Below are 24,916 nucleotides of genomic sequence, written 5' to 3'. Positions count from 1 at the left end.
AGGCTTATAAGTGTAAATATGACATAAGTGGAATATGTTTTAAGTTAGATATGCCATGTAACATCTTTGCAAAGGTTATGATAGGATAAATATATTCATCCTATTTGTATGCATGTATGATTTTGATATCTGGAGTTATGAGTGTTGGCTCTATGCTTGTATTTAAAGTGTTTGTTGTAGGAAGCACATAAAACAGATTTGGTCAACATAGTGTGAAGGGGTCATTCAAGTAATTGGGTGTGCTTAACTAACAATGGACTTTGGAAGACGCCAATCCACATCTGAGCTTTCCTGGGAACATTCAAACTAACATGTAAACAATGGCATCAGCCTGCAAAAAGCTCAATCATTCATACACATGTGACTTGCCCAGGTGGCTAGAGACCCCATCTTGTGGCTGTGATGTTGCACAAGAGAGGATATAAAAGGCCCTGAAAGCCCCTCCATTTTGTGTTCAGCTGGCTCAAAAGATAACCTCTCTACCCCAAAGAGATGCCTGAAAGAAACTGGAACAAATGACAGTAACTACAGAGGTGTGAGTGACTGCTGGACCCAGACTAGAAAGGAGTCTAGTCTGTCAAAGAAGCTTATTGGAACATCTCTGAGGGTGATTTACACCTGCATTTGGCTTAGACTTATGTGTTTTATTTTATTTTGCTTGGTAACTTACTTTGTTCGGTCTGTTATTACTTGAAACCACTTAAATTCTACTTTTTATATTTAATAAAATCATGTTTTACTTATTAATTAACCCAGAGCAAGTAATTAATTCCTGGGGGAGCAAACAGCTGTGCATCTCTCTCTATCAGTGTTATAGAGGGCGAACAATTTATGAGTTTATCCTCTATAAGCTTTATAGAGAGTAAAATGTATTTATTTGGGGTTTGGACCCCATTGGGAACTGGGTATCTGGGTGCTGGAGACAGGAGCACTTCTTAAGCTGTTTTCAGTTAAGCCTGCAGCTTTTGGGGGACGTGGTTCAGACCTGGGTCTGGGTTTGTAGCAGGCAAGCGTGTCTGGTACAACCAGGCAAGGTACTGAAGTCCCAAGCTGCCAGGGAAAACAGGCACAGAAGTAGTCCCAGCACATCAGGTGGCAGTCCCAAGAGGGTTTCTGTGACCCAGCCTGTCACAGAATATAATGTAGTGTAGACTATAAATACACTGGCATAAGTTTCCTAAGAGACCTTATGGAGGACAGGACATGTAGAGGTCTGCTCTTCCATGCCATGCCCTCGCTCTTCCCTCATGCTATGGAGATGATTGCTGATGCAGGAGGCAACAGAGCTGCCAGCCTCCATCAGCTATCTGCTGGCTGAGATCTAGGAGACAGGTATTAACTGCATTTTGTTTTGGATGCTGCCTTAGCTATAGTAAGGAAGAAAATCTCTGGGGAGTCTTAGAAAGAAATGTCTTTGGATCTTACAATTTATCCTTTTTTTTCCCCTGCCTCCATTTGGGGTACTGATTTAATTGAAGTCCTACCGACATAGGCACCAGGCTCTCCATTAACTTAATTGGAGTAGCAATCTTTCAAGTGAGACACACATTTATGGAGATGCCTATTAGAGTACTTGTATTGACAATAAATGTGAAACAGACAACCAACCTAATTCAATGATAAAAAGATAATTCACTTTGCAACATTGAAGAAAAAAAAAGAAAAAAGACAAAACACAAACCAGCCACAAGTAATAACAAATGCCCATCCCTTTTCTAGTGAAAAGGGAATTCTGTGCTAGTTCTTCTGTTTTTCTAAATGGCCGAATTGTATTCCAGAAATGTGTCTGTTGGATTCTGATCTAATACTGCCAGAAATAAGGAGTAAGTCTACTGAAGTCAATGGAGTTACGGCAGTGTAAAAATAAAATGAGATAAAGAATCAGGTCTTTATACTTTAGTGTAGTCAGACTAATTTATCAGCTGCCTGAAGTGTCCCAGGCTTCTTTAATTAATCCAGTAAAACTTGGCATTATAGTAATCAATTTTATTGAACTGTTGGGGGTACAGTGCAGCTACATTCTTGTTGAATACCTGATAGCCAAAGCTGCAAATCTTTCAGATCTTGGCCAGCATGGTCTCTCAAGCCATGTCAGGGATCTTAACCATGATCAACACTGAAGGTCTCAGCTGCTAAATGCTCCCTTCTTCCAGTTGCTACCTTCCAAACATGGGAGATTACATCTGTGCTTTCAGGAGACACGTTAACTCCCTTTCTACTAGCTGCATTAACATCAAATATTATGATCTTTTGAGTTACTCTCTGCATAGCAAATATGCACATACTACCTACGTTAGAGCAGATCTTACTGGTATGGAACCACTCCCACCTAATTCAGACCTCTATGATATTGTGAGATTTGATTATTTCAGAGTGGCAAATGCATCCAAGCTCCATACCCAATCCTGGCCTAACCCAAATATTCTCCCAAAGCTCCAATACCCTGCCATCTGTATTGGAAATTTTAATAGCCACCACACCATCTAGAGCAAGTCAGATCAAAATGGAGTTGATCTTTTGGACTGGGCCTCACTTCATTATCTTCACCTCACCCATGACCCAAAACAATGGGCGTACTTTTCATTTTGAAAGGAAGATTACTCTCCTGAGCTCCATCAGCACAGGCAATTATACACTTCAAGCTATAAACAGTGTATTGAAAAACTTCAAGTAGACAACATCCTCTGATCCTCACCAAAGATAACATACCCATACCTATTGTGAGCTCCAATGAAAACCCTCGCTGGAACAATCGGAAAGCAAACTGGCCTAGCCTTTACACAGTTCACTGACTGCTTGTATCCCATTACTTGTATCCCACACACCATCTCTACTGAGAGAGCTCACGTGCAGCACACGAAAACCATTTATAAAGCTCCGTTGAGTCAATTCCAATAGGCTGTTATAAAAGCTACATTCCCTGTATAGATGAGGAGCATGCAGAACCCCTCCAGCAAGTAGCGATCCAGACAGCTTTTAAACCGCTTGTATGCTTCTAGAAGAAAAAGATGAGAGCAGGTCCCTGCACAACTAAACATGTCAAGATCCAGCTGCAAAGCCTGAGCACAAATCTGAAAACTTGGTACGGCTCAGAAACTTCCACCAGAGCACCATTACCCATTTTCTCCAAACAGCATTGCTGCCCACCTGATAAATATTGCAAAAACAACCTCTCCTTCAAAAAAGTTTGAAGGAGAGGTGAAGACAAAATGGCAGCAATACAAACAGTGTGTATATGAAACCAAATAAGACTTCCAGCCTTTCACTGAAGATGAAACAGAAAGGGTGATCAAAACAATGAAAATAGGTAAAATATTTTGAGCTTGACAATACCTCCCCCAAATTCCTGAAGAAGTTGGGGGAAAAAAACCTAGCAGATAATGGTTAAGCCATCTCTCTATCTAGAGTTATCCAGGAGAATAAAATACCTAAGATTTGGCACAGCACAAAAGTAATTCCCTTGCCAAAAACTCGAGAAAGATCACAGATTTCCAACAAGTTACTGCCCCATCTCTTTGCCAAACTCTGTACACAAATTACTTGGAAGTCTTATCCCTCAAAGAACCTCCCCTACTGTTGACAACTTCCTGAGTATATATCTAGCAGGTTTCAGACCTAATTGCACTCCCTGTGATCAAGAGCTGGCTCTCAACAACTATATCGAGAATGGCTTCCACACCAGGCAGAAGACAGGAGTAATTGCTAGATCTTACTGCTGCGTATGACACAGCCTGGCAAATGGGCCTACTTTACAAACGGTCATTGGGCCTACTCAAGTGGGTTGTCATGGCTGTGGAACTCTTGCTGACAGGCCGCCGGTTTCAAGTTTCACTCAGCCAGAAAAATAAATAAATACGCTCCTGGAGGCTCCAAAACAGGTTACACGAGGGCTCAATTCTAGCACCAACACTTCACAATCTCTTCACAAGTGACCTTCCCAACACCACTGCCAGGCATTTTATCCATGCAGACATCATCTGTCTGACAGTACAGGATTAGGATTTCAGACATCTAGAAGAAGTCCTGAATGCTGACATGAAAGGGAGGCTTGCTGTTGCAAAAGATAGATACTTAAACCTAGAATAAAAGACATTTCCATCTATGCTATACAAAGGCCAACAAACAGATCCCCGCTTCCTGAATAGACACAGGCTGAGCCACAACCCAAAGCCTGCGTATCTAGGTGTTACACTGGATCATACCTTGAATTTTAAGGAGCATCTTATCAAGACCTCATTGAAAACAAAGAAGTAAGAGAAAGTCTGATCAGCAAACTAGCTGGTTCTTCCTGGGGAGCCAATGAGCAGACATTGAGAAACTCTGGGCTTGCCTTGTGCTATTTTGTAGCAGAATATCACCCCCCCACCCCCGATGCAGTTCAACTCTTTTCACATAGGACTAGTCGATACTCAGCTGAACAAACTCATGAGTATAGCAGGTACCCTGAGACCAATTACCTTGGCCTGGCTGCCAGTTCTGACCAACATCAACTCTCCTGATATTAGGCAACAAGTCACCATGGAGAATCTGCTCCTTAAGGTGCAAGACATGCCATATCTATCCCTGCTTAGAGATGTGTTTAATCCACCAAGCCACCTCCTCAGCTCAAGGCACTCCATTTGGACAATTCCCGTAAGGAACCTCAACATCGCCTCCAGGTGGCAAGAACAAGATTCAAACACAGCCAATGACTATCTTGTGACAGATCCAACAGTCCAGAACCCTGGTTTCGATTTTCCACACCACCTTTGGGTAAAGCACAATCACTTCAGATGTGGAGTGACCAGATGTGCTGCTGATGACCATAAGTGAGGCCTCTGTCACTCCCACCTTTGCTGTTGTGGCCAATTAGAAGATGTAGCTCACATACTTGCAGGCTGCATCCAACGGCAAAGATTGCCTGGTTCCTTCATGGACTTGCACAACACCCTTCCCTGAGCTACTGAATGGCTAAGACACTTAAATTAACATGCTTGATTTGACTGTGTACATAGATGCAATCATAATATATACAAAAACTGTCCAGATTCTCTGGTAACTCAGCTTTCCCTATAACTCCACAAGTCCCGTCCCAGCATGTGCAAGGTCCTGTGTAAAATCTGAGATAGATTCTTTGAGATTGGTCCATTATCTTGGTCAAGGATCTGCAGAGGATTTTCACAAGAAATTGCACTTCCCTGGTGTTATTTTTCCATACCAATCAGTGTAAACTTGACCTAGTTGAATTATTCATCAAAAGCTACGTATTTGCCATATTTAACCTTTACTCCCTACCTATAAATTGTCTGAAAAGTATCCTGAATTTCCCTGTTTATTGTGTCTCAGTGACTTCCAGAAAAAATGTATTCAGTTTGTAAATAAAGAGGATTACTCTTCCTGCCCCCACAACTGCCAATCCTGGGCTCAGACAGTCTAGTCCCATCTCGTAGGAGGCGATCTCTTTCTTTTTGCTTCACTATTTTTGTTAAAGGTTCAGATGACCAAATTATGCCTAGAGTCATTGACTGCCTTGCAAGTGGAACTTAGTACATTAATTCTTTTCACAAAGTGATCATTCTATATCTCACCTATCACTCCTCATCCTCAAAGGAAACCTGTACAACAATTTCAAAAGACGAGCCTGGGAGCTTAAATTCATAACCATGCTAGACACTAAAAATTGTGGATTTATGGTTTATTACAACAATCTGTAACCCTCTAATGCCCCTTTTGGGCTATGACTATAGGGAGTTAATGGGCCACTTTACCTTGAATGGTCCCTTAGAATATGTTGTAACTACTTACACTAAAGTTTCTGTTCAACTTTGTATTTAGCTGTGACACTGAGTACCTTTCCCAGACCCAAGGAAGAGCTCGGTGTCGCTTGAAAGTTCATTTCTCTCGCCAACAGAAACTGTTCCAATAAAAGATATTACCTCACCCACCATGCATTAATTCTGTTGATGCACAAGAAGGAAAAAACACAGCTCGCTTGCTCTCATCCATGATGTCTCTGTAGGGCTAATAGAAACAAAAAGCAGTGAAACTTATTTTGGACACTAAACCAATAAGATAGAACTCAGTGCACACGGGGAGCAGAACCTTTGAGTAAAAAGGTACCATTTTTACATATTGTGATTGCTATTCAGAGCAGAGGTGCTCTTTATGCCTTTTCCTTTCCATAAGAAAAAGCATTATTATTTACCTACATCCAAATGTTCCCAGATATCAAAACACCCAATTTCCTTCTTGACTGGTGGAGAGAGAGAGAGAGACTTAAGATAAGACGTTTATTCTTAGCTATTTAGCAGATTTTCCATTCACCTTTCTTGTCACGTTCAATGCACCAGGTGTACTTGTGCGTATGTGAACAGTTAAATTTACCAAATGTAAAGTCACCAGTCTCTTATTTGATAGTGTGCCAAGATGGTGCTAGAACATGGCAGGACTCCCCATCCCATGTGCAGTGTTCCATACTCCTGCAGGAGTACAGACAGGGCCGGTGCAAGGATATTTTGCGCCCTAGGCAAAACTTCCACCTTGTGCCCCCCACCCCCACCTCCCCCCGGAGCATCGCTTATTATAAACTTTCAAAAATGAATACTGCATAATGTGGCATTGTTCATTAGAATACATACACATTCGGCTTGAAAATTTATTAATTTCATTATTTAGTCTACATATTTAATTAAAATAAATTAATAACCTGACAGGATGTGGGGCTGGCTGGCTTCAGGCAGGGGGGTGCGGCAGGGGTTGGCTGGAGACGGGGGGGGGGGTTCAGGGTTGGCTGGCTACGGGCAGGGCGGAGGGGAGGTGCAGCAGGGCTGGCTGTGGGCAGGGTGGCGGGTACCAGGGCCGTCCCTAGATATTCTGAGGCCCTACGTAGCCCTCCCCCACGGGGGGTGGGTGGTGCTCCAGGCCTCCGGGGGCGGGTCAGAGGGGCCCCAGGCTTCCGTGGGGGGGCGTGGCTGGCTTGCAGGGCAGGGGGGAACCACCCCCCAGCACTCACTGGCGGCGTGGCTGGGGCCGGGTCTCTGAGTGCAGGCCTGACCCTGCTGCAGAGCTCAGGGCAGTGGGGCTGGGGCGGGGCCCTGGGAAAGGGCCAGAGCAGCAGGGAGCAGCGCAGCGCCCCCGGCAGCCAGAGGAGGAATGACATCACTTCCCAGCCGGCGAGAGCTTATCAAAGCCGCAGCGCCCCCTCGCCAGGGCCGGCTCTAGGCACCAGCAAAACAAGCTGGTGCTTGGGGCGGCACATTTTTAGGGGCGCCAGCCAGCATTCTGACGCCAGCCATGCCGCCCGTCGCCCATAAAAATGTGCCCCGGCCACCCTAGCTCACCTCCGCTGCTGCTGCCGCTCGCACACCGCTGCTCGCCCTCCCTCCCAGGCTCTCAAACCTGGGAGGGAGGGCGAGATCCCGAGCAGCCGTGGCGCACGAAACAGCTGATTCGCACACCGCTGCTCCCCCTCCCTCCGTCCCTCCTAGGTTTGAGAGCCTGGGGAGAGGAGGCAGGGCTGGGGATTTGGGGAAGGGGCGGNGGGGGGGGCAGCCAAAATTGTTTTTGCTTGGGGCGGCAAAAATCCTAGAGCCGGCCCTGCCTATCGCACAGCAGCAGGAAGAGGGTTACACATTTAGCCGGCACTGGGTGAGCATCCCAGACATTTTGGGCACCGCTTTTTGGCGCCCTCAGATCTTGGCACCCTTGGTCGCCGCCTAGTTGTTGCACCGGCCTGAGTACAGACTGAATTTGCTCATCTCCATGTAGGTCATGCTTTCACTAACCATTCTCCACACTCATTAGTCCCATACCTGTGTACATGGTCTTATTTGCAAAGGGCATGTCTCTGTCTCTTGTTGCACTGACAGTGAGCTCTCTAGCCAGGGAGGGTTGGGGAACTGCTGTGTATCACTAAGTGCCAGGAAAACCAAGGTAAGTTTGAGTTTGGATTTTGCTGTTTGCCACAAAGATCAGGAAATTTCCAGAACCCAAATCTAATCTCTTCCTCTTGTACTCACTTCAAGGACAGGGAATGAGAGCACAAGTCTCTTACGGAATGGGTTGTATGAAACTAGCCTGCTCGCTCCTCTATGGCCTTCTGCTGTAGGGTACTCCATAATAGCTGCTTCCACATTCAGCTGGTCTTCTCTCTCCTCCCAGGTTGCATGGATGGCCTTCCCCATGTGCTCAGCTAGGGTCTTCTGGGTCAGTGAGGTGATGTGATGACAATCATATTGTGAGCAACTTTGCCATGAAATATTGTGATGCATATCCACAGTGAATTTGTATCACCAGGCTTGCATATGACTGATAAGGCAGGGTAAGCTTTCCTAGCTGATCAGTTTGCCAGACATTAATTTAAAACATTCACCGATATTCCTTTTCTGCCTGCGAAGGCAAACAATTTCAAACTGTGCAGGTGCCATACTCCTAAACAGCTACATCCCTGCTTTGACAGCAAGGAGCCTGATATTTTTAAAACCAAATTCCATACAGAGGAGCTTCTTTATGAACTTCTTCACTGAACCAGAAAAGCTAAGCCTCTCACGAACTGTCTTGTTTTTGTTAGGGTTAATAGCATTTTTTCCTTGTCTAAAACCTAAAAAGGAAAAATATTCTCAGTTTCTGATTGCTCCTGTTAATGTCAGAACAGCTCATTGGAAACCAACATCTCCAGCAATTTTTGTCTGAAATTATGTCAGTGTCGCCGGTCTCTACACTAGACTATACAGGGCACATGTGATTACAATTACAGAGAAACAGTCTATGTTCAGGATCATAGGGCTCCCATCACCCTTTCTTACAGGAGGGGATAGCTCAGTTAGAAACTCAGCCTGGTTCCTTATGTGCACTTTCTGAGCACCACCCTCTCTGAGGGGAGGGTGGCTTATGAGTACAGAGGTCTGCTCTTTTGGGGCAGGGTGTTCAATCCTCTAACCAAGCGTGTCAGGAAATCTGCTGGTCTCAGGGAATCCATTCAGAGAGCCAGACCCTGCCCCAGTTCCTCCTCCTGGCTCATTCACAGTCAAGCTATCGTTGGTAGGTACCCACCACTTTGCACTACCGTTTTGTCTGAGGGGAAAAAAGTCATCACGCGGGAGTTTTATTGCTGCTTAGAGCTGCATTAATGCCTCCTGGGAAATCCCTTGGAAAGGATGATGTGTATGTAGTGTATTGCTCTTCTAACCCAAACCCTCAGAGAGTATATTTACACAGCAGCTGGGAAGTGAGATTCCCAGCTTGGGGAGACACGTGTGTGCTGGCTCTGCTCATGCTAGTGCATTAAAAATAGCAGTGCACCTGAAGCAGCACAGGCAGCCACTTGGACTAGCTATCCAAGATCAATCCCACCCAACTCTCTGGGTATGTACTCTGGCATATGCTGAGCCGCTGCCTGTGCCACTCCAGCCACTCTGCTTGAGCTAACGCATTAAAAATAGCAGAGCTAGTGCGTGTATGTCTATCCATGCTGGGAATCACATCTCCCAGCTGCTGTGTAGACTTACCCTGGGACAGGCTTCCTCCCTGCCACCGCCAGTCTGTGCTAGGAGCTACAAACAATACAGCAGATACTGAAAGCAAATACCCCTATGGGTGTGTCTCCCATCATTCCTAAACTAATGTGTCACACTCTCAGGTCCTGTATCCTGTCTTGGACAGTGGTCGACACCTAGGAAGGAGCTGCTCGAGCCTTTCCCTGCTGCCAGAGTCACTGCGGATGGAATCTTTCTGGGTGGAGGGAAAGACTCAGCAGTGGGACACCACACTGCTTAAACTAGCAGCGTAGATGGGGAGGCACTGCTTGGGTGAGTAGTGAGCCGTGTGGGGTACATACCCACAGGTTCAGACGCATCTTTGTGCTATTCACCTAAGCAGTGCCTCATCATCTACACTGCTATTTATACCCAGGCTAGGGGTGCCTTCAATCTATGTACTCTTAGCAGTGCCAAAAGAAGTGTGCAGCGTAGATGTAACTTAAGAGAGTTCTATACAGTCTCTCTCCATCTAGCTTTTGCACAGTTTTCATTAGTTTGTTTTAGCTAATATAATGGCCCTATATATTATACAGAAATAACATAGGACTGAAAATTATCTGAATAATTTTAAATGCTTTTCTCATTTTAAATATAGTTTCATTTGATACTGCAGTATTCATTTTTATTAATAAGAAGTTATTTCTTTTTTTATAAATGGTGAACTGGAATATCTCATAATTTCTTCTTCTAAATAGATCAAGACTTTGATCTAATGCAAGCCTTGCTGGGAGTAGAGACTTTCTACCCACTTTAGTTACAAAGAATATTCAATTAAACATGGAAGTTTAATTCATTTAGTTATGAAAATTAAATGAGCTCAACAAGGTACATTTGATTGCCTCAGGAGGAAAAAAAAAACAAAAAAACCCTCTCTCCAAGGGAAGAAACATGAAGGTAAAATAAAAGTAAGTTCTACCTCTCAATAATGGAAAGTTGGTGTCAGGACCCCAATATTGCCACCAATCCTTAGGGAGCATCCTTAGACGATGCGCTGAACAGCGGTGCCTGACCAACAGCTCTAATGCTAAAGGCCTACCGCAGCCACACCCCAGGCCCCGATTGGATGGACAGGCAGCATTCTCACTGGGTGCCTGGACTATACAAAGGCCCCAATTGGAAGAGGACGCTGACTGAGCAACAGGCTGTTGCCCGCTGCCTAGACTGCCTTGCTGTTCCTACTGACCCTACCTTGTTGCCCTGCTGTCTCGCCTGATCCTGCCTCCCCAACAAACTGACCCAGCCCCTTGGATTGGATCCGCCAGCTACTGACCCCTGTGCAAACTCAGACCACTGCTCTGGACTGCCAGCAATACGGATTGACCAGCTGGCTACACAACCACTCATGCACCGTTGACTAGAACTCAGGACTGCTGCCTAACCTGCCTCAGCCACTGGGCATTACAGTTGGGAAGAATCAAGGGCCTAGACTTGATATGGCACACAAGTCACATCCACAATGAACATATGCAGAACACACAACCAGAGACTGGTGTTGATGCCACACATGATTCTCGGGCAACAAAATCTTTGTGGATCATTATAAAAATCTATCCAGATCAAGGAAAACATTCCCTTCAACACAACAGAGCTTTCTTATATTTCTGCACATTTGCTTGGACAATCAACTTTCATTCAAAGAAATTTGAGCAACTGGTAGCTCTCTGAGAAAGAAAACCATCTGGATGTTGCATTAGTTACCTACCATTTTTGCAGATGGGGCAGCATTGATCTGGCTCATACACTGGATCCACACATTCAGTCTGAGGACAAGCAGACACTGTGCACAGCACTTCACCATTGGCTTCGCAACGGCATCTCTCACATGGGGAAACCTGAAACACAAATCCATTCATTTTTTAATTCATCCATTCAATATTCTCTCCCAGGCAGCATAATGCTTTTCTTTGCCTCTGTCTCTTTTACATGCATCCTGTCTTCCACAGCTATTCAGACAGAAGTAGGGCTGCTGCAGTCTCAATTTAGGACAGCAACCATGCTAGCCCCAGGCACTATTCTGAATCTATGCTCCAAACTGAGCAACGCAAAAGGGTCTGAGGAAGAGAGTCATGTGAGACCATTAAGTAATAGTTGGAAGACATTCCTCCTGAAACCAAGGATTGATGTGGGGATAGTCTAGAGCTGGTCTTTTATTATACTAAAAGTAATTTTGATTTAAAATGGCTTTATGACTAAATTTTTCATTTTCTGATGAAAAAAATCAAAACCTCAATATTTTTCACAGGAAATTCAGACCAAAAAAAAAAAAAAAAAAAAAAAAAAAAAAAAAATCTCAATTTCTTGTGAAAACCAACTGGTATTTTCTATAACTACCAATATTTGAAATTTACATGTAGGAAGATTTTGAGAGGAATAAAAATAAGGTCANAAAAAAAAAAATCTCAATTTCTTGTGAAAACCAACTGGTATTTTCTAGAACTACCAATATTTGAAATTTACACGTAGGAAGATTTTGAGAGGAATAAAAATAAGGTCATGCTTTGGTTTAGAGGCGACAGTGGAAAAACGATAATTACTGAAACAAAAATACTGTTTCTCTTAGGGCTTGACCCTACTCCCAGTGAAGTCAATGGGAAAACTCACATTGATTTAAATGGAGCAGGAGCAAGCCCCTAATTAGGAACAGTTGGACATGCATGTGATTCTTATGTTCTGGATATGTAAAACACCCCCCACAATTTAACAGAATGCTCCCTTGTCCTGTTCCCCCCCCCCCCCCCCCCCCACACACACACCCCACCCTCTTTTCCCGTAAGCGCACCCCACCCCTCAAGAAAAAAAAAAAAAAAAAAAAAAAAACAGGGAGGGGGCACAGGTGCACAAGAGCCATTTCATAATGCTGGTCTCTCCCCTCTGTTGAGGGTGTGATTACTACTGCTGTACCCCAAATGGCACTGGTACACACAGCAGATTTCAGGGAAGGAAATGTGTTAGAACACTGTTTCCAGTGACATCCTCCCCTCCCCCATGTTTAAGACCAGTTCTGGGCACCGCATTTCAAGAAAGATGTGGAGAAATTGGAGAGGGTCCAGAGAAGAGCAACAAGAATGATTAAAGGTCTTGAGAACATGACCTATTAAGGAAGGCTGAAGGAGTAGGGTTTGTTTAGTTTGGAAAAGAGAAGACTGAGAGGGGACATGATAGCAGTTTTCAGGTATTTAAAAGGGTGTCATAAGGAGGAGGGAGAAAACTTGTTCACCTTAGCCTCTAAGGATAGAGCAAGAAGCAATGGGTTTAAACTGCAGCAAGGGAGGTCTAGGTTGGACATTAGGAAAAAGTTCCTGTCAGGGTGGTTAAACACTGGAATAAACTGCCTAGGGAGGTTGTGGAATCTCCATCTCTGGAGATATTTAAGAGTAGGTTAGATAAATGTCTATCAGGGATGGTCTAGACAGTATTTGGTCCTGCCATGAGGGCAGGGGACTGGACTCGATGACCTCTCGAGGTCCCTTCCAGTCCTAGAATCTATGAATCTTCCAAACCCAACATTTCTAGGAATGAACTTGAGGTTCTGAAGTGCTCACATAAGGTTCTGCCTCCTTCTCTCCATGCCATTTAATTCCAGATTCCAGTGAAACAGAAGCACGAACACACTGTCAGACAGGCTGTTCTCACCAGATCTCTGTCAACACTCAAAGTGGAATTGCCAGAAACCTTAAGGAAGTCTGCTCACTAGAGGATCACTCAGGCTTGCTCCTTTGGGGTCATCTTTGATTCTTCCCTCAAATAAGGTTCTCACTTACTCTACTAAAAATCCCCAAGAGGCAGACCTTCCACTCTACCTCAACTCTCATTTGTGTCAGCATTCTTCTATCTGGACCACAGAACCATCCTTCTCCCTTGCTTCCCTACTTCTTACTCAACCGGTCATATCCAATGTTATCTTCCATACTCACTGCTACTTCTGCCTGAATCCCTCCACATTTTCTGCTTCTCTCTCTCTCTCTCCCTCCCCTCTTCCTCACTTTCAAATCTCGGTACAGTGCTACCCATGGTTACATCAATGCCCTTGTCTCCTCCTATACACCTATGTTCTATGCTCTGCCACCAATCTCTTCCTCTCTTTTTCCTCATGTGTTAAACCCTCTTTTCCATGCTCTCTCTCTCCACTTTGCCCTCCTCCCTTACATTTAATTTGGTTCCGTTAGACTTCCACAGCTAGCCGTCCTCTTCTAGTGCTCTTCCCTATAAAATATACTATAGCTTAAAAAATCCTGTAGCTACAAAATGCACAACAAAGCCACATAATGCACGTCTTTGTTATAAGCTCTTTGGGGCAAGGCCTCCGTCTTCAAATTGTTTATAAAGTGCCATGCACATTTATGGCACTATAGCTAGGGCCCTACCAAATTCATGGCCCACTTTGGTCAATTTCACAGTAATAGGATTTTAAAAACAGTAAATTTCATGACTTCAGCTATTTAAATCTGAAATTTCAGAGTGTTGTAATTGTAGGGGTTCTGACCCAAAAAGGAGTTGGGGGTGGGGGGCAGGTCGCAAGGTTATTGTAGTGAGAGTTGTGGTCCTGCTATCCTTATTTCTGTGCTGCTGCTGGTGGTGGTGCTACCTTCAGAGCTGGGCAGCTGGAGATGGGCGGCTGCTGCTGGCTGGGAGCCCAGCTCTGAAGGCAGAGCCACTGCCAGCAGTAGCGCAGAAGTAAGAATAGCATGGTATCGTATTGCCACCTTTACTTCTGCACTGATGCCTGCAGAGCTGGGCCCTCAGTCAGCAGTGGCCTCTCTCCAGCCGCCCAGCTCTGAAGGCAGCGCAGAACTAAGGGTGGCAATACCATAAACCCCCCTAAAATAACCTTGCAACCTTCTCCCCCAACCCCCACAACTCCCTTTTGGGTCAGGACCCCCCAATTTGAGAAACACTGGCCTCCCCTGTGAAATCTGTATGGTATAGGGTAAAAGCACACAAAAAGACCAGATTTGATGGGGGGGGGAGGGGACGCATTTTTCATGGCTGTGAATATGGTAGGGCCCTAGCTATAGCAGAAGAGGAAGAGGCTATTTCCAGACCAATGTATAGAATCAAGAGATTCAGGTATTTGACAAACTCTGGATGAGCATCTGAAATTATGGGTGTTTATCCAAGTGAAACCTGAATTCTGAATATTTTGAAGCTTACAGGTCACTACTGAGAAATCATTCTTCTGTAGTTATTTTTATCTGGAGATCTATCTCCCACTTTACATGCTAAGGTACAACATATATGGTTGGCTTTTAAGATCTTAGATAAAACTTCATCAAGAAATCAAGTCTTCGGGTTAAATTCACCAAGAGCCTAAGTTGGCACAATTCCATAGACTTCACAATATTTGGGTACATTTAAATAAGTGGTGAATTTAGCCCTGTTCTCTCTGACAGCTTGACAAGATCAACAGCAAGAAGAGGGTATACTCATTTAAGTATTCCATATACTATGATAAAAGCTGGCTGCACATCACTTTTTATATCCTTGAATCTGATGCGATGAAGCAGCAATCAAGATTGAAAAAAAATATGTTAGGAAGAACATTTATTCAGACTTATAAAATTAAAACATCTTTTAATTCAGCAGCTTATTTACTGGAATTTCAACTTTGACAGAACCATTTGCCTTCAACAAAGCATGGACTGCCCAGAACATGAAGCCATTTAACAAAATGGCTATTATAAGGTGGGTGCATAACTGGCTGGATAACCGTACTGGCTACTATAAAGTGGGTGCATAACTGGCTGGATAACCGTACTCAGAGAGTTGTTATTAATGGTTCCCAATCCTGCTCGAAAGGCATAACGAGTGGGGTACCGCAGGGGTCTGTTTTGGGACCGGCTCTGTTCAATATCTTCATCAACGACTTAGATATTGGCATAGAAAGTAAGCTTATTAAATTTGCGGATGATACCAAACTGGGAGGGATTGCAACTGCTTTGGAGGACAGGGTCATAATTCAAAATGATCTGGACAAATTGGAGAAATGGTCTGAGTTAAACAGGATGAAGTTTAACAAAGACAAATGCAAAGTGCTCCACTTAGGAAGAAAAAAATCAGTTTCACACATACAGAATGGGAAGAGACTGTCTAGGAAGGAGTACGGCAGAAAGGGATCTAGGAGTTATAGGGGACCACAAGCTAAATATGAGTCAACAGTGTGATGCTGTTGCAAAAAAAGCAAACGTGATTCTGAGATGTATTAACAGGTGTGTTGTGAACAAGACACGAGAAGTCATTCTTCCGCTCTACTCTGCTCTGCTCAGGCCTCAGCTGGAGTATTGTGTCCAGTTCTGGGCATCGCATTTTAAAAAAGATGTGGAGAAATTGGAAAGCGTCCAGAGAAGAGCAACAAGAATGATTAAAGGTCTTGAGAACATGACCTATGAAGGAAGGCTGAAAAAACTGTGTTTGTTTAGTTTGGAAAAGAAAAGACTGAGAAGGGACATGATAGCAGTTTTCAGGTATCTAAAAGGGTGTCATAAGGAGGAGGGAGAAAACTTGTTCACCTTAGCCTCTAAGGATAGAACAAGAAGCAATGGGTTTAAACTGCAGCAAGGGAGGTCTAGGTTGGACATTAGGAAAAAGTTCCTAACGGTCAGGGTGATTAAACACTGGAATAAATTGCCTAGGGAGGTTGTGGAATCTCCATCTCTGGAGATATTTAAGAGTAGGTTAGATAACTGTCTATCAGGGATGGTCTAGATAGTATTTGGTCCTGCCATGAGGGCAGGGGACTGGACTCGATGACCTCTCGAGGTCCCTTCCAGTCCTAGAATCTATTAATCTATAAACAAAATATTAACGGCACTGTGGAAAGAAACAATCCTGATTTAAAGTCTGAACACATGTAAGTGTTCATAAAGATGCATTTCCCTCAAATATAATGTGCTTTTGAAGATCATACCTTTCAGAAACCGAACGCTCTAGATAAACAGATGTCCAAGTAGTAGGTCATGAACACTTTTTTGCATGTAATATATAGCAGGTTATTGCAAAGAAATATTTACAATGATCTTTAATAAGCACCGTCATCCCTCAGACATTGTTTTGTTCTGTTTTTTTCCTCGGATGAGACGTATATTCTTCCCTGGATACACCACCACATATATTTCCTACATCTACAAAATGTGATCTATGGTACATATTTTACTGCAACTTGCTAATTAGAAGCACCTTGCACTTTGGTGATCAGGAAGAGATTTAGTACAGAGACAAATTCTCATTTCAGTTACACCAAATGTACATCTGGAGGAAATCCACTGACCTCAGTGTAGTATCTCCACATTTACACAGTGTAACCAGGGTAAGAATCTGATGCTAAGGCATCCTGTTTTTCCAGCCACAACAGTTTCTTCACTTTGGCCTTTATTGGGCAAACATTCACGTTGGTGAGCACTTGCAGAGTCTGTTGTAGTCTATGGGATACCTCTTACTCATACAAGCTCTCCAACGTGAATAAGAGTTGTACAATGTAGTCCTTTAAGTCAACGCAGTAAAATGAGCACATAAGTATTTCTTTCTATTCTGTTTTGTAATATTTTCAAGAGTAGGAGTCAAGTACATTTTCAGTAGAAGTAAAGCAGAATAGTTGTTAAAGCAGCATTAGCTCTATCCCTTATATAGAAATGCCCAGGGAGCCCTTATTTGCATATCTTTGGACCAAATGTTGCTGCTTCTTTTTTCAATATAGGCAAGATGTGGGTAAAACTATAGAAAGCCAATGCCTAAAAAAGGCCAAAAAAGTAATATTAATAAGGATCAATGTATAAGAGATAGTCTAGCAAGGAAATGAGTTGGTATGACACCATGTAATTAGCAGGGAATCATAAGTCAGAATTGGAGAAGGCCCATTTGTGCCGCTTCCATTTTCCTCTCCCCTCTAACGGATGAACTCTTACTTCAGCATAGGTTCTAATAGCTGATGTGATGGGGCTGCCACCAGTTCTTTTGAAGAATACTACAGAAGTGCTAAGTATTAACTATATCACAACAGCAGATCTTCCTATGCTAATATAGAAGAACCAGTAAGAAACAGATAAATCTGACCTAATAAAACCTATAGGAAATCGCAAGAAGTTGTCTTCTTGAGGGTTTAAAGGAAGATTATGAACAAGTGTATAAATGTTTTTCTGTGGAGCTACAGATGTAGTAGAAAAGTTTGCATACATATGTATGCAAACAAGTGGATAGGTTAAGGGTTCCCCAATAGAAGAGCAAGAAAAATTCTAGCATAATACAGGCAGCAAGCCAGATCCACAGCTCTTTAATGTCATAGCTTAGTTGAAGTCAGTGGAGCTATGTCAATTAACACAAGTTGAGGATCTGGCCCAGCATGCATACCAAAATACTTTGTTTTAGGCAATTTTTTTTCTGGCCTTTGGGGAAAAAACCCACCTGGCTTACAGAAAGTGGAAGTTCTCTATTTGTACTTTAACCAAGACAGGGATTAAATAACTCAAAGAAAAAAAAAATCCAGAAGACTATATTTCATTCCTTACATCTCTGAAAATTCAAAGTAAAATAAATAAATAAATAAAATCCATAAAACTATATCCATTTACTCTTGGGTTGATATTTCTAGTAACATTTTCATTCCAGTTATACTCCCCAAGAGATCATGAACACGGTTAGGCTGACAAGCATTAATATATCAGTCTTCTTTATATTTCTCTGTGCCTTCAAAGCACCACAAATGCTTTGAAATCCATCTGGATTTGTTGTCTTCAAGAATTTCAAGTGAGTTGTTCATAAATTAAGTTCTTTGACAGGACACAAGTTGTGATAAACAAAGCAAAATCTGTAACTGCAAAGTATCCAATTTGCCTCTAAGTAATAAAGCCCAGTAATGATCACAGGAATGCTTCTTTAAAATTTGAATGCAAATAATAAAGAGAGATGCCAATATGATTCTATCTTCATTGAGGATTTCCATTTTATTCACAGTTGGGAGACTATGTGCTTTTGTAAGGTACTTTTGCTCCCAATCCCATTAAAAGTTTTCTATAAGCAGGGCCGGCTCCAGGCACCAGCTTACCAAGCAGGAGCTTGGGGCGGCCACTTCTGAGAGGGGCGACATGTCCAGCAGTTCGGCGGCAATTCGGCGGACGGTCCCTCACGCCTGCTTGGAGCAAAGGACCTCCCACCGAATTGCCGCCGCAGATCGCGATCCCGATCGCGGCTTTTTTGTTTGTTTTTTGTTTGCTGCTTGGGGCGGCCAAAACCCTGGAGCTGGCCCTGTCTATAAGCTAGTCACTAGTCATACTGCAGCATGGCTCCACAAAAAGCTACACTGCAAGTGGTAGATGATGACATCTTTATTAGGCTTCTGAGTTTTGGGGTTTTGTTTTTTCCAGTTTTGGTTTGCAATAAAATTTATTTTCCTTCCTAACACTAGTATATAACAGATACTACCACACACACAAATATAAGCAAAGTCTGTATGCAGAGATTGATGTACCTCCCTCCACTCCTAGTTTCACAGGAGCAGATTTTACCACGGCTCGGGGAGAGGGTTTTCCCCCCCCACCCCCTCGATTTTCTTTTTAAATAAAAAAAAAAAACTTATGGTAAACTCCATTTATATACAATATATAGATGCACAGAGAGAGAGAGAGAGAGAGAAAGAGACACACACACACACACTTGTGTATGCACATACGTGAATCTGCATACACATTTTTATGTATACACATAATTCATGTAATCAATATGTTTTTCTTCATCAGAATATGTGACTCATTTCCATTAATGGAACATATGCATACAGAGAGAATAGACTTACCTGTTTACAAATACTTCCTTGATCTAAATCAAATGGTAGAAAGTGCTGTACTTAACATCCACAAGACAGTTGTGACTACAGTTATAAAAATGGATTCCAATACTGAGTGCAGTTATTTCCATCTGCAATTGTGCATGCATTTAGTGGTGATCTGATTGCACATGTAAGTTACTTCCCTTCAATCTTAATCAATTGCAATGGTATATGAAAATAACTGTGGCTACTGTTTTGCACCTATGATATTATAGGCTGAGTGGAGGCTCAGCTATGCAGTGTCAGTATGATAAAACATATAGGCTGCAATTAAAGTGCTGTATAGCTTTAGTGATTTTCCTTAGCCACCCTGAACACACGCATATCCCTACTCATCCTAACAGAGTGCACGAATAATTGAAAAAAATGGCACTGTATTATGGGAAGGTTTCATTAGAACTGCCAGAGTCAGAATGGGGTAAAACAAAGCTGAAAACACAGAAGAAATATAGTTCTGAAAAAGATCTAAGGGCACTGTCCAGTATTACACTTCCAAAACTATCAGGCATGATTGTTGTGTGACAGCAGTGAGCCCATGGGTTTTATTCTTTCACCACACGCAGAACTTAATGAAGTAACCTAACTGCATTTTAAGGCTACTCTACAGTCCGTAATGCAAGATTCTTACATTAAATGAAGACATAGATGGGGTTGGAAAGCTGTGGATGAAGAACACATTAAAATTCTAACACTAAGCTGTTGAAACCTGGAGACAACATATGCAGGGAAGCACATTATTTTGACATTGCTTCTGAATGTACTGTGCTGAAACGGTAAGGATTTCAGAACCTGGCCATAAAAGGGCACACCAACCACCCACATTTTAAATTATTTCTTCACTTTTTAAAGGAATAAATTGCTGTATCAAGACTCAAGACCTTGGGGAGGGAGGAGAGGAGATGAGCCTACTGTTTGCTGGCATATGCCTTGATCGGTGCTAGTGTTCTGAGCATAGCCATCTAGAGATAGCAGGGAGAAAGTGCTCTTTTCAGAGAATAAATCAGAATCATTCTGACTTTTTTAGAAGGTGAAAAAATATGGAAAGGCATTCAAAAGAAAAATAAGTTCCTAAGATTACACAAATACCACAGATGACACCAAAGAAGAGACAAGCAGTGTATTTATAACCTTCATAAATATTAATTTTCTCTCTCAACTATATATAAGAGACAGGCATAAACTGCAAAATTTTGGGCTGGATTTCTAATTCCCTTTATTATCCTCAACTCCCAAAAGTTCAGGAGCATTCAGATCTGGGTTTTGGCTCAGGCCCTCATCTAGCAAATGCACACTCCCAAATGTGCATGCACAACAGTACCTGTTTACAGAACTCAGCTATAATGAAAATCAATTTATAAGGGGCGGGGGGAAGTAACTATACAATCAGGCCATAAGTCCAACACTGTTTCAATACACAAGATGCATTTGCAATGATAATGAACCTCCACCATTGTGAAGTTTCCTGTTTAAAAATAAAAAAAAGCTTCACTATAAAAGTATTCCACTAGATAGAAAAATTGACTATTTAAACACTGCCATAATCTGTCCTCTGACCCATACTCTGATTACACCAAGGTCCATAATCATACCCACAGAAAATTATTATGCAACTGTGACATCCCAGTTTGAACAGACAAATAAATAAATAAATAAATAAAATAAAAAGAGATGGATTAAAGGATGCACTACTGTCATTAACTGGCTATTAACAATGGAAATCAGCCCCAAATGGCAAATAGGTTTCACAAAGGATAAGTTTTATGGTTAACATTGTAAAATAAGGGAACAGTAAATGTAATGCTGAAAATGCCATGGAAATCCTGTGGAAACTCTCAGGGCACATACATATTAATACTGAATGGCTTCATTGTGATTTTTTTTACACTATAAATACAAAAGGAATTAATAAAGATCAGCTCCCTCATTTTTAAAATGCTATGGTTTCACTGAACTGGAAAGGTCGTGTTTAAAGGGAAAATTATACATTGCCGCAGGTGCAATATTAACAAGAAAGAAAAAAATCCCTCTCTAAGAAACCATTTCAAGAACATAAGATCACAGAACAACCCTCACCCCCCCCTTTTTTTTTTTAAATAAAAAAAGCCCTTACCATGAATTCTTCTAGTGTCTGGTAGGTCTTTCCTCTGAACTCACAGTAGTTCTTCCTCTCTTTGCACTGTGGGCAGCACTGACTGGTGTCTACATGAATACACCGTGGATGGAGTCTTGGGCACTCAGGTTGAATGCATAGAGGTCCCTCATCAGTGCAAAGGCAGGGGCAAGCAGAGGGACCTGGAGTAAACTTCTCCCCAATAGCATAAACGAAGCCACTCTCATCCACACAGCCTTTCCCACGATAATCTGGATAGGCATACTCCTCCGGAGGCTCAGGAGTAGTACTAGCAACAACTTCTGGGAGGGATGATTCTTCAGCCGCCTGAGGTTCCTCTGGAACACCATCCCTTTGCTCCTGTGCTTGAACGTTCCCAGATTTACTGCTTGTTCCTTGACTATTCCAAACCTGTTTTTGCCTAGTCCAAGATTCTTTGTTTGAATAATTTCTGTTTCCTTTGCTCTTCCAATCTCTGGTGCCCTCTTCCCGCCCATTCCTTCCAAGTTCATTCATTTTCCCTGGGCCTGTCTGACTCTGACTGTCCGGCCTGGTTGATGTATGATCCCTCTTTTCCTGACTTGTTTTTATCTCCTGTTTGTCTGGAGCCTTGGCCAGTTTTTGCACAGGTATGGTGGAGCTACAGAGAGCAACCATGAGACAGCAGGTTACAAGAAGAGAACTAGAGAGAGCGCCAATTGCCATTGCAGTAGAGCTGGGCATCACCTACGGCATCCCAGAGGGACAAGAGATGCTGCATTCACATCAGAGGGAATCACTACGTAAATCCACAGTCCCTAGGAAGAGAACAATTAGAAATACTTCAGCTCACACGTTTTTCACCGTGTATTTGTACCAATGCCACATCTCAAACAACATGCAACTTTGATAATTTATACAAAAGACAAACAAAGTTCTTGTGCTGCATCCCTCCTCCCCACACTTTGCCTGTATGTTGTTTTATAGATTGCAAGTTCTTTGGGACAGGGACCTGTCTTCTTACATCCTTAAAAATGCAGTACAAACTTGGTGAGGTATAACTAATAAGAGCTGGCATAAATCAGTTTTTAAACAAAAAGACTGCTGTAAAGTGGATGTACCTAGAATCAAATGAAGCTCCTTAGATCACAGCAGACTCCAGAACAAACATCAACCATTCACTTCCATTTCCTGACTTCATGCATGATGATTTTCATTAATCTTTTATTCAATCTGATAAGAGTTGTTTTAAAATAACTGCTAGTGAGCATGATTTAAAAAAAAAAGTAAGTACAAGCATGTTATTAAAGCCAGCAGAGCCCAAATAGATCTCTCTGCAATTTCCTGCAGTATGCATATGCTGCCTGTTTCTTCCTCTGCTTTACAACAGCAAAGCAAAATAGTTTAGGTCTCCATAGCAGAGATTTATTTAAACTTAATGTTTAGCAGAGTTTAACAGAGCATAACTACCCCAGCCATTGATTAAAAATATCATATTAAAATTGTATGTGGTGGACAAAAAATGTGAGACACTGGGTAAACATAAATAGCCTTTACAATTGTCTTCCAACTTTCTGTATAAATTAACATTTGAGCTACCTTTGCACAAAACCCTTTGGAAAAAAAAAACCCACCATCACCACCACCACATTTCCAGAATATGAATAGCCCTAGAATAAATGTACCTCTTAGCCTATCTCACACGCAGTTCTGGCTGAAGAAACGGACCAGGGCAGGCATATCATACATCGCACTTTGCTGTCTGCTTTCTATACAGTTTCTTATTGACCCGGAAGGTTAAAAAAGAAGAAGAATTGATCCCCCACACACACACACCCTGGTTTCTGGGGGTTCCTGTAGCTATTGTGGAAGGCAAGATAATGTCTAAGTCAATGAATAGCAGAAAGCCACCTCTGTGTCTAGGAAACCGAGAAGAGATGGAGCAGGAGATAAACAATTGCAAGACAACTGTTCTGCATTCACCCTCCCCTCCTAGGGGGCTGCTCAAACTTTCCCATGGAAGGCAGACAGTGGGGGCTGACGAGCATCAGACTATCCCAGCCCAACCTACCTTTGCTAAGCCCCTCTCCAGCCCCGGGAGCAGCAGCCACCTCTCTGCCTCAGTGCCTGGGAGTTCAGAGCCAGCCCTCCCCTTCTCCGCCTGGCATTGCACTCCGCCAAGCGCCCCGCTCTCCCCTCCCGAGCAGCCCTCCCTCGTCGTCCCAACTTTCCCCGGCTGGGGCGAGCCGGCAGGAGTTCAGGCTCGGGAGGGCGGGGAAAGGCGGGCGGGGGCAGCGCCCCTTCACCTACATGCACACGAGCATGAGCCCCGCAGACCGCGGCTTCAGCCCAGCAGCCGGCTCCTGGCAAGGAGAAGCCGCAGCTCCAACTTGGCTCCCATCCTCTGGCCACACGGGGTGCGTGCGTGTATGCGGGGGGGGAAATCAGCTTGCTGCTGCCCCCTCCTCCGGGAACAAGCACCGCAGCCACCGGCTGCACCTGCACCGTCCTTCTGGGCTGCTCTGGCCCGGCCCCCCTCTACTCCTCTCGCATCCTGGCTGGACTCCGGGGCTCCCCGCACCCCGCCTCTGCGGGGACTCTGGGCTCTCTCCGCGGGGACGTCTCCCGGCCGCTCGCCGAGGCTCTGCTGTGGCAGCAGTTTCTGGCTGGCTGCAAAGCCCGGGCGAGAGAGGTGAGAAGCGAAACGCCGCTGCCGAGTCCGAGCGAGAGCTCTGTGCGCAAGCAGCACTCCGGTCTGCTGGGGCCGCAGCGGGCTCCACCCCGCCCTGCTCACTCGCGCCTCTCCCTTCAGCTCCCGAGTCCCGCCTGCACACACGCGCCCTCCTCGGCTTTTACCTCAACCTACCGTTCCGTCCTCTTTGCCTCTTCCCTGCCATTAACTCCTGCCATTGCTCGCACTCCTGCTCCAGCTTGCCCCCTTTTCCTTCCCCGGGCCGCCTCCTCTCTTCGCCAGCCCAGGGGGGTAAAGCGAGGAACTCCACCGAGCTCAGGGGAGGCAGTAGAGCTTGTCTGCAGCTGCAAGTGAAGTGGGAATGGTGGGGTGTGAATTTAAAGGGCAATCGCTACTCCTGAATAACTCCAGATATTCCTGAGTACAGTTAGGCCTGAGTAACTCCAGTTGTAAACAAGCCCTTACCCTGGTGTAAAACTGATGCAAGTAAGATCAGAATCAGGGCTGCCCTCTCTCCTTTCCTTGCCAAGTTCGTTCTTTCCCTCCTTCACTTCCCCCTTATTTATATTTTCTTCCTTTTTACTTTACAGTGTTCTCTTTCCTCTGTTTTTAAATTGGTGTTTCATTCATTCTTCCTGCCATTCACTCCTCTCTCTCACTTACCTTTCTCTCCCCTCTCCCAGTTTTTCCTGCTCTGTTCTTCTCTACCTTCCACCCATTTTCTCCTCTTCATAATCCCCCTTAGGTGCTGGAAGCCATTAAACAAAACTGTAAACCCTGTAAATCATGGAAACCACTTCAAATCA

At 43.6% G+C, this 24,916-nt stretch overlaps 1 protein-coding gene across 4 annotated transcripts in view; it reads right to left on the bottom strand.

Annotated features, from left to right (window-relative positions):
- The window catches only part of VWC2 (von Willebrand factor C domain containing 2), a 116,469-nt gene extending 92,016 nt beyond the window's left edge, over positions 1 to 24,453 (bottom strand). The window contains exons 1-3 of one of the 4 annotated variants that reach the window (XM_034761323.1): positions 24,285 to 24,453; positions 21,440 to 22,236; positions 11,218 to 11,347 (exon numbers count right to left, since the gene is read on the bottom strand). In XM_034761323.1, the coding sequence (XP_034617214.1) occupies positions 11,218 to 11,347; positions 21,440 to 22,162 (853 nt within the window). In that variant the 5' untranslated portion in view covers positions 22,163 to 22,236; positions 24,285 to 24,453. Of the gene's footprint in view, positions 1 to 11,217; positions 11,348 to 21,439; positions 22,237 to 22,539; positions 22,671 to 23,489; positions 23,708 to 23,728; positions 23,847 to 24,284 lie in introns of those variants that run through there. The other 3 variants (XM_034761321.1, XM_034761324.1, XM_034761322.1) reach the window with 3 other exon arrangements.
- Between the last annotated feature and the right edge of the window lie 463 nt (positions 24,454 to 24,916).

The sequence above is a fragment of the Trachemys scripta genome, chromosome 2, assembly GCF_013100865.1.
Source record: "Trachemys scripta elegans isolate TJP31775 chromosome 2, CAS_Tse_1.0, whole genome shotgun sequence".
In the NCBI taxonomy this organism is placed as follows: Eukaryota; Metazoa; Chordata; order Testudines; family Emydidae; genus Trachemys; species Trachemys scripta.
Note: the sequence above shows the minus strand (reverse complement) of the source record. Positions and strands in the feature narration are given on the sequence as shown.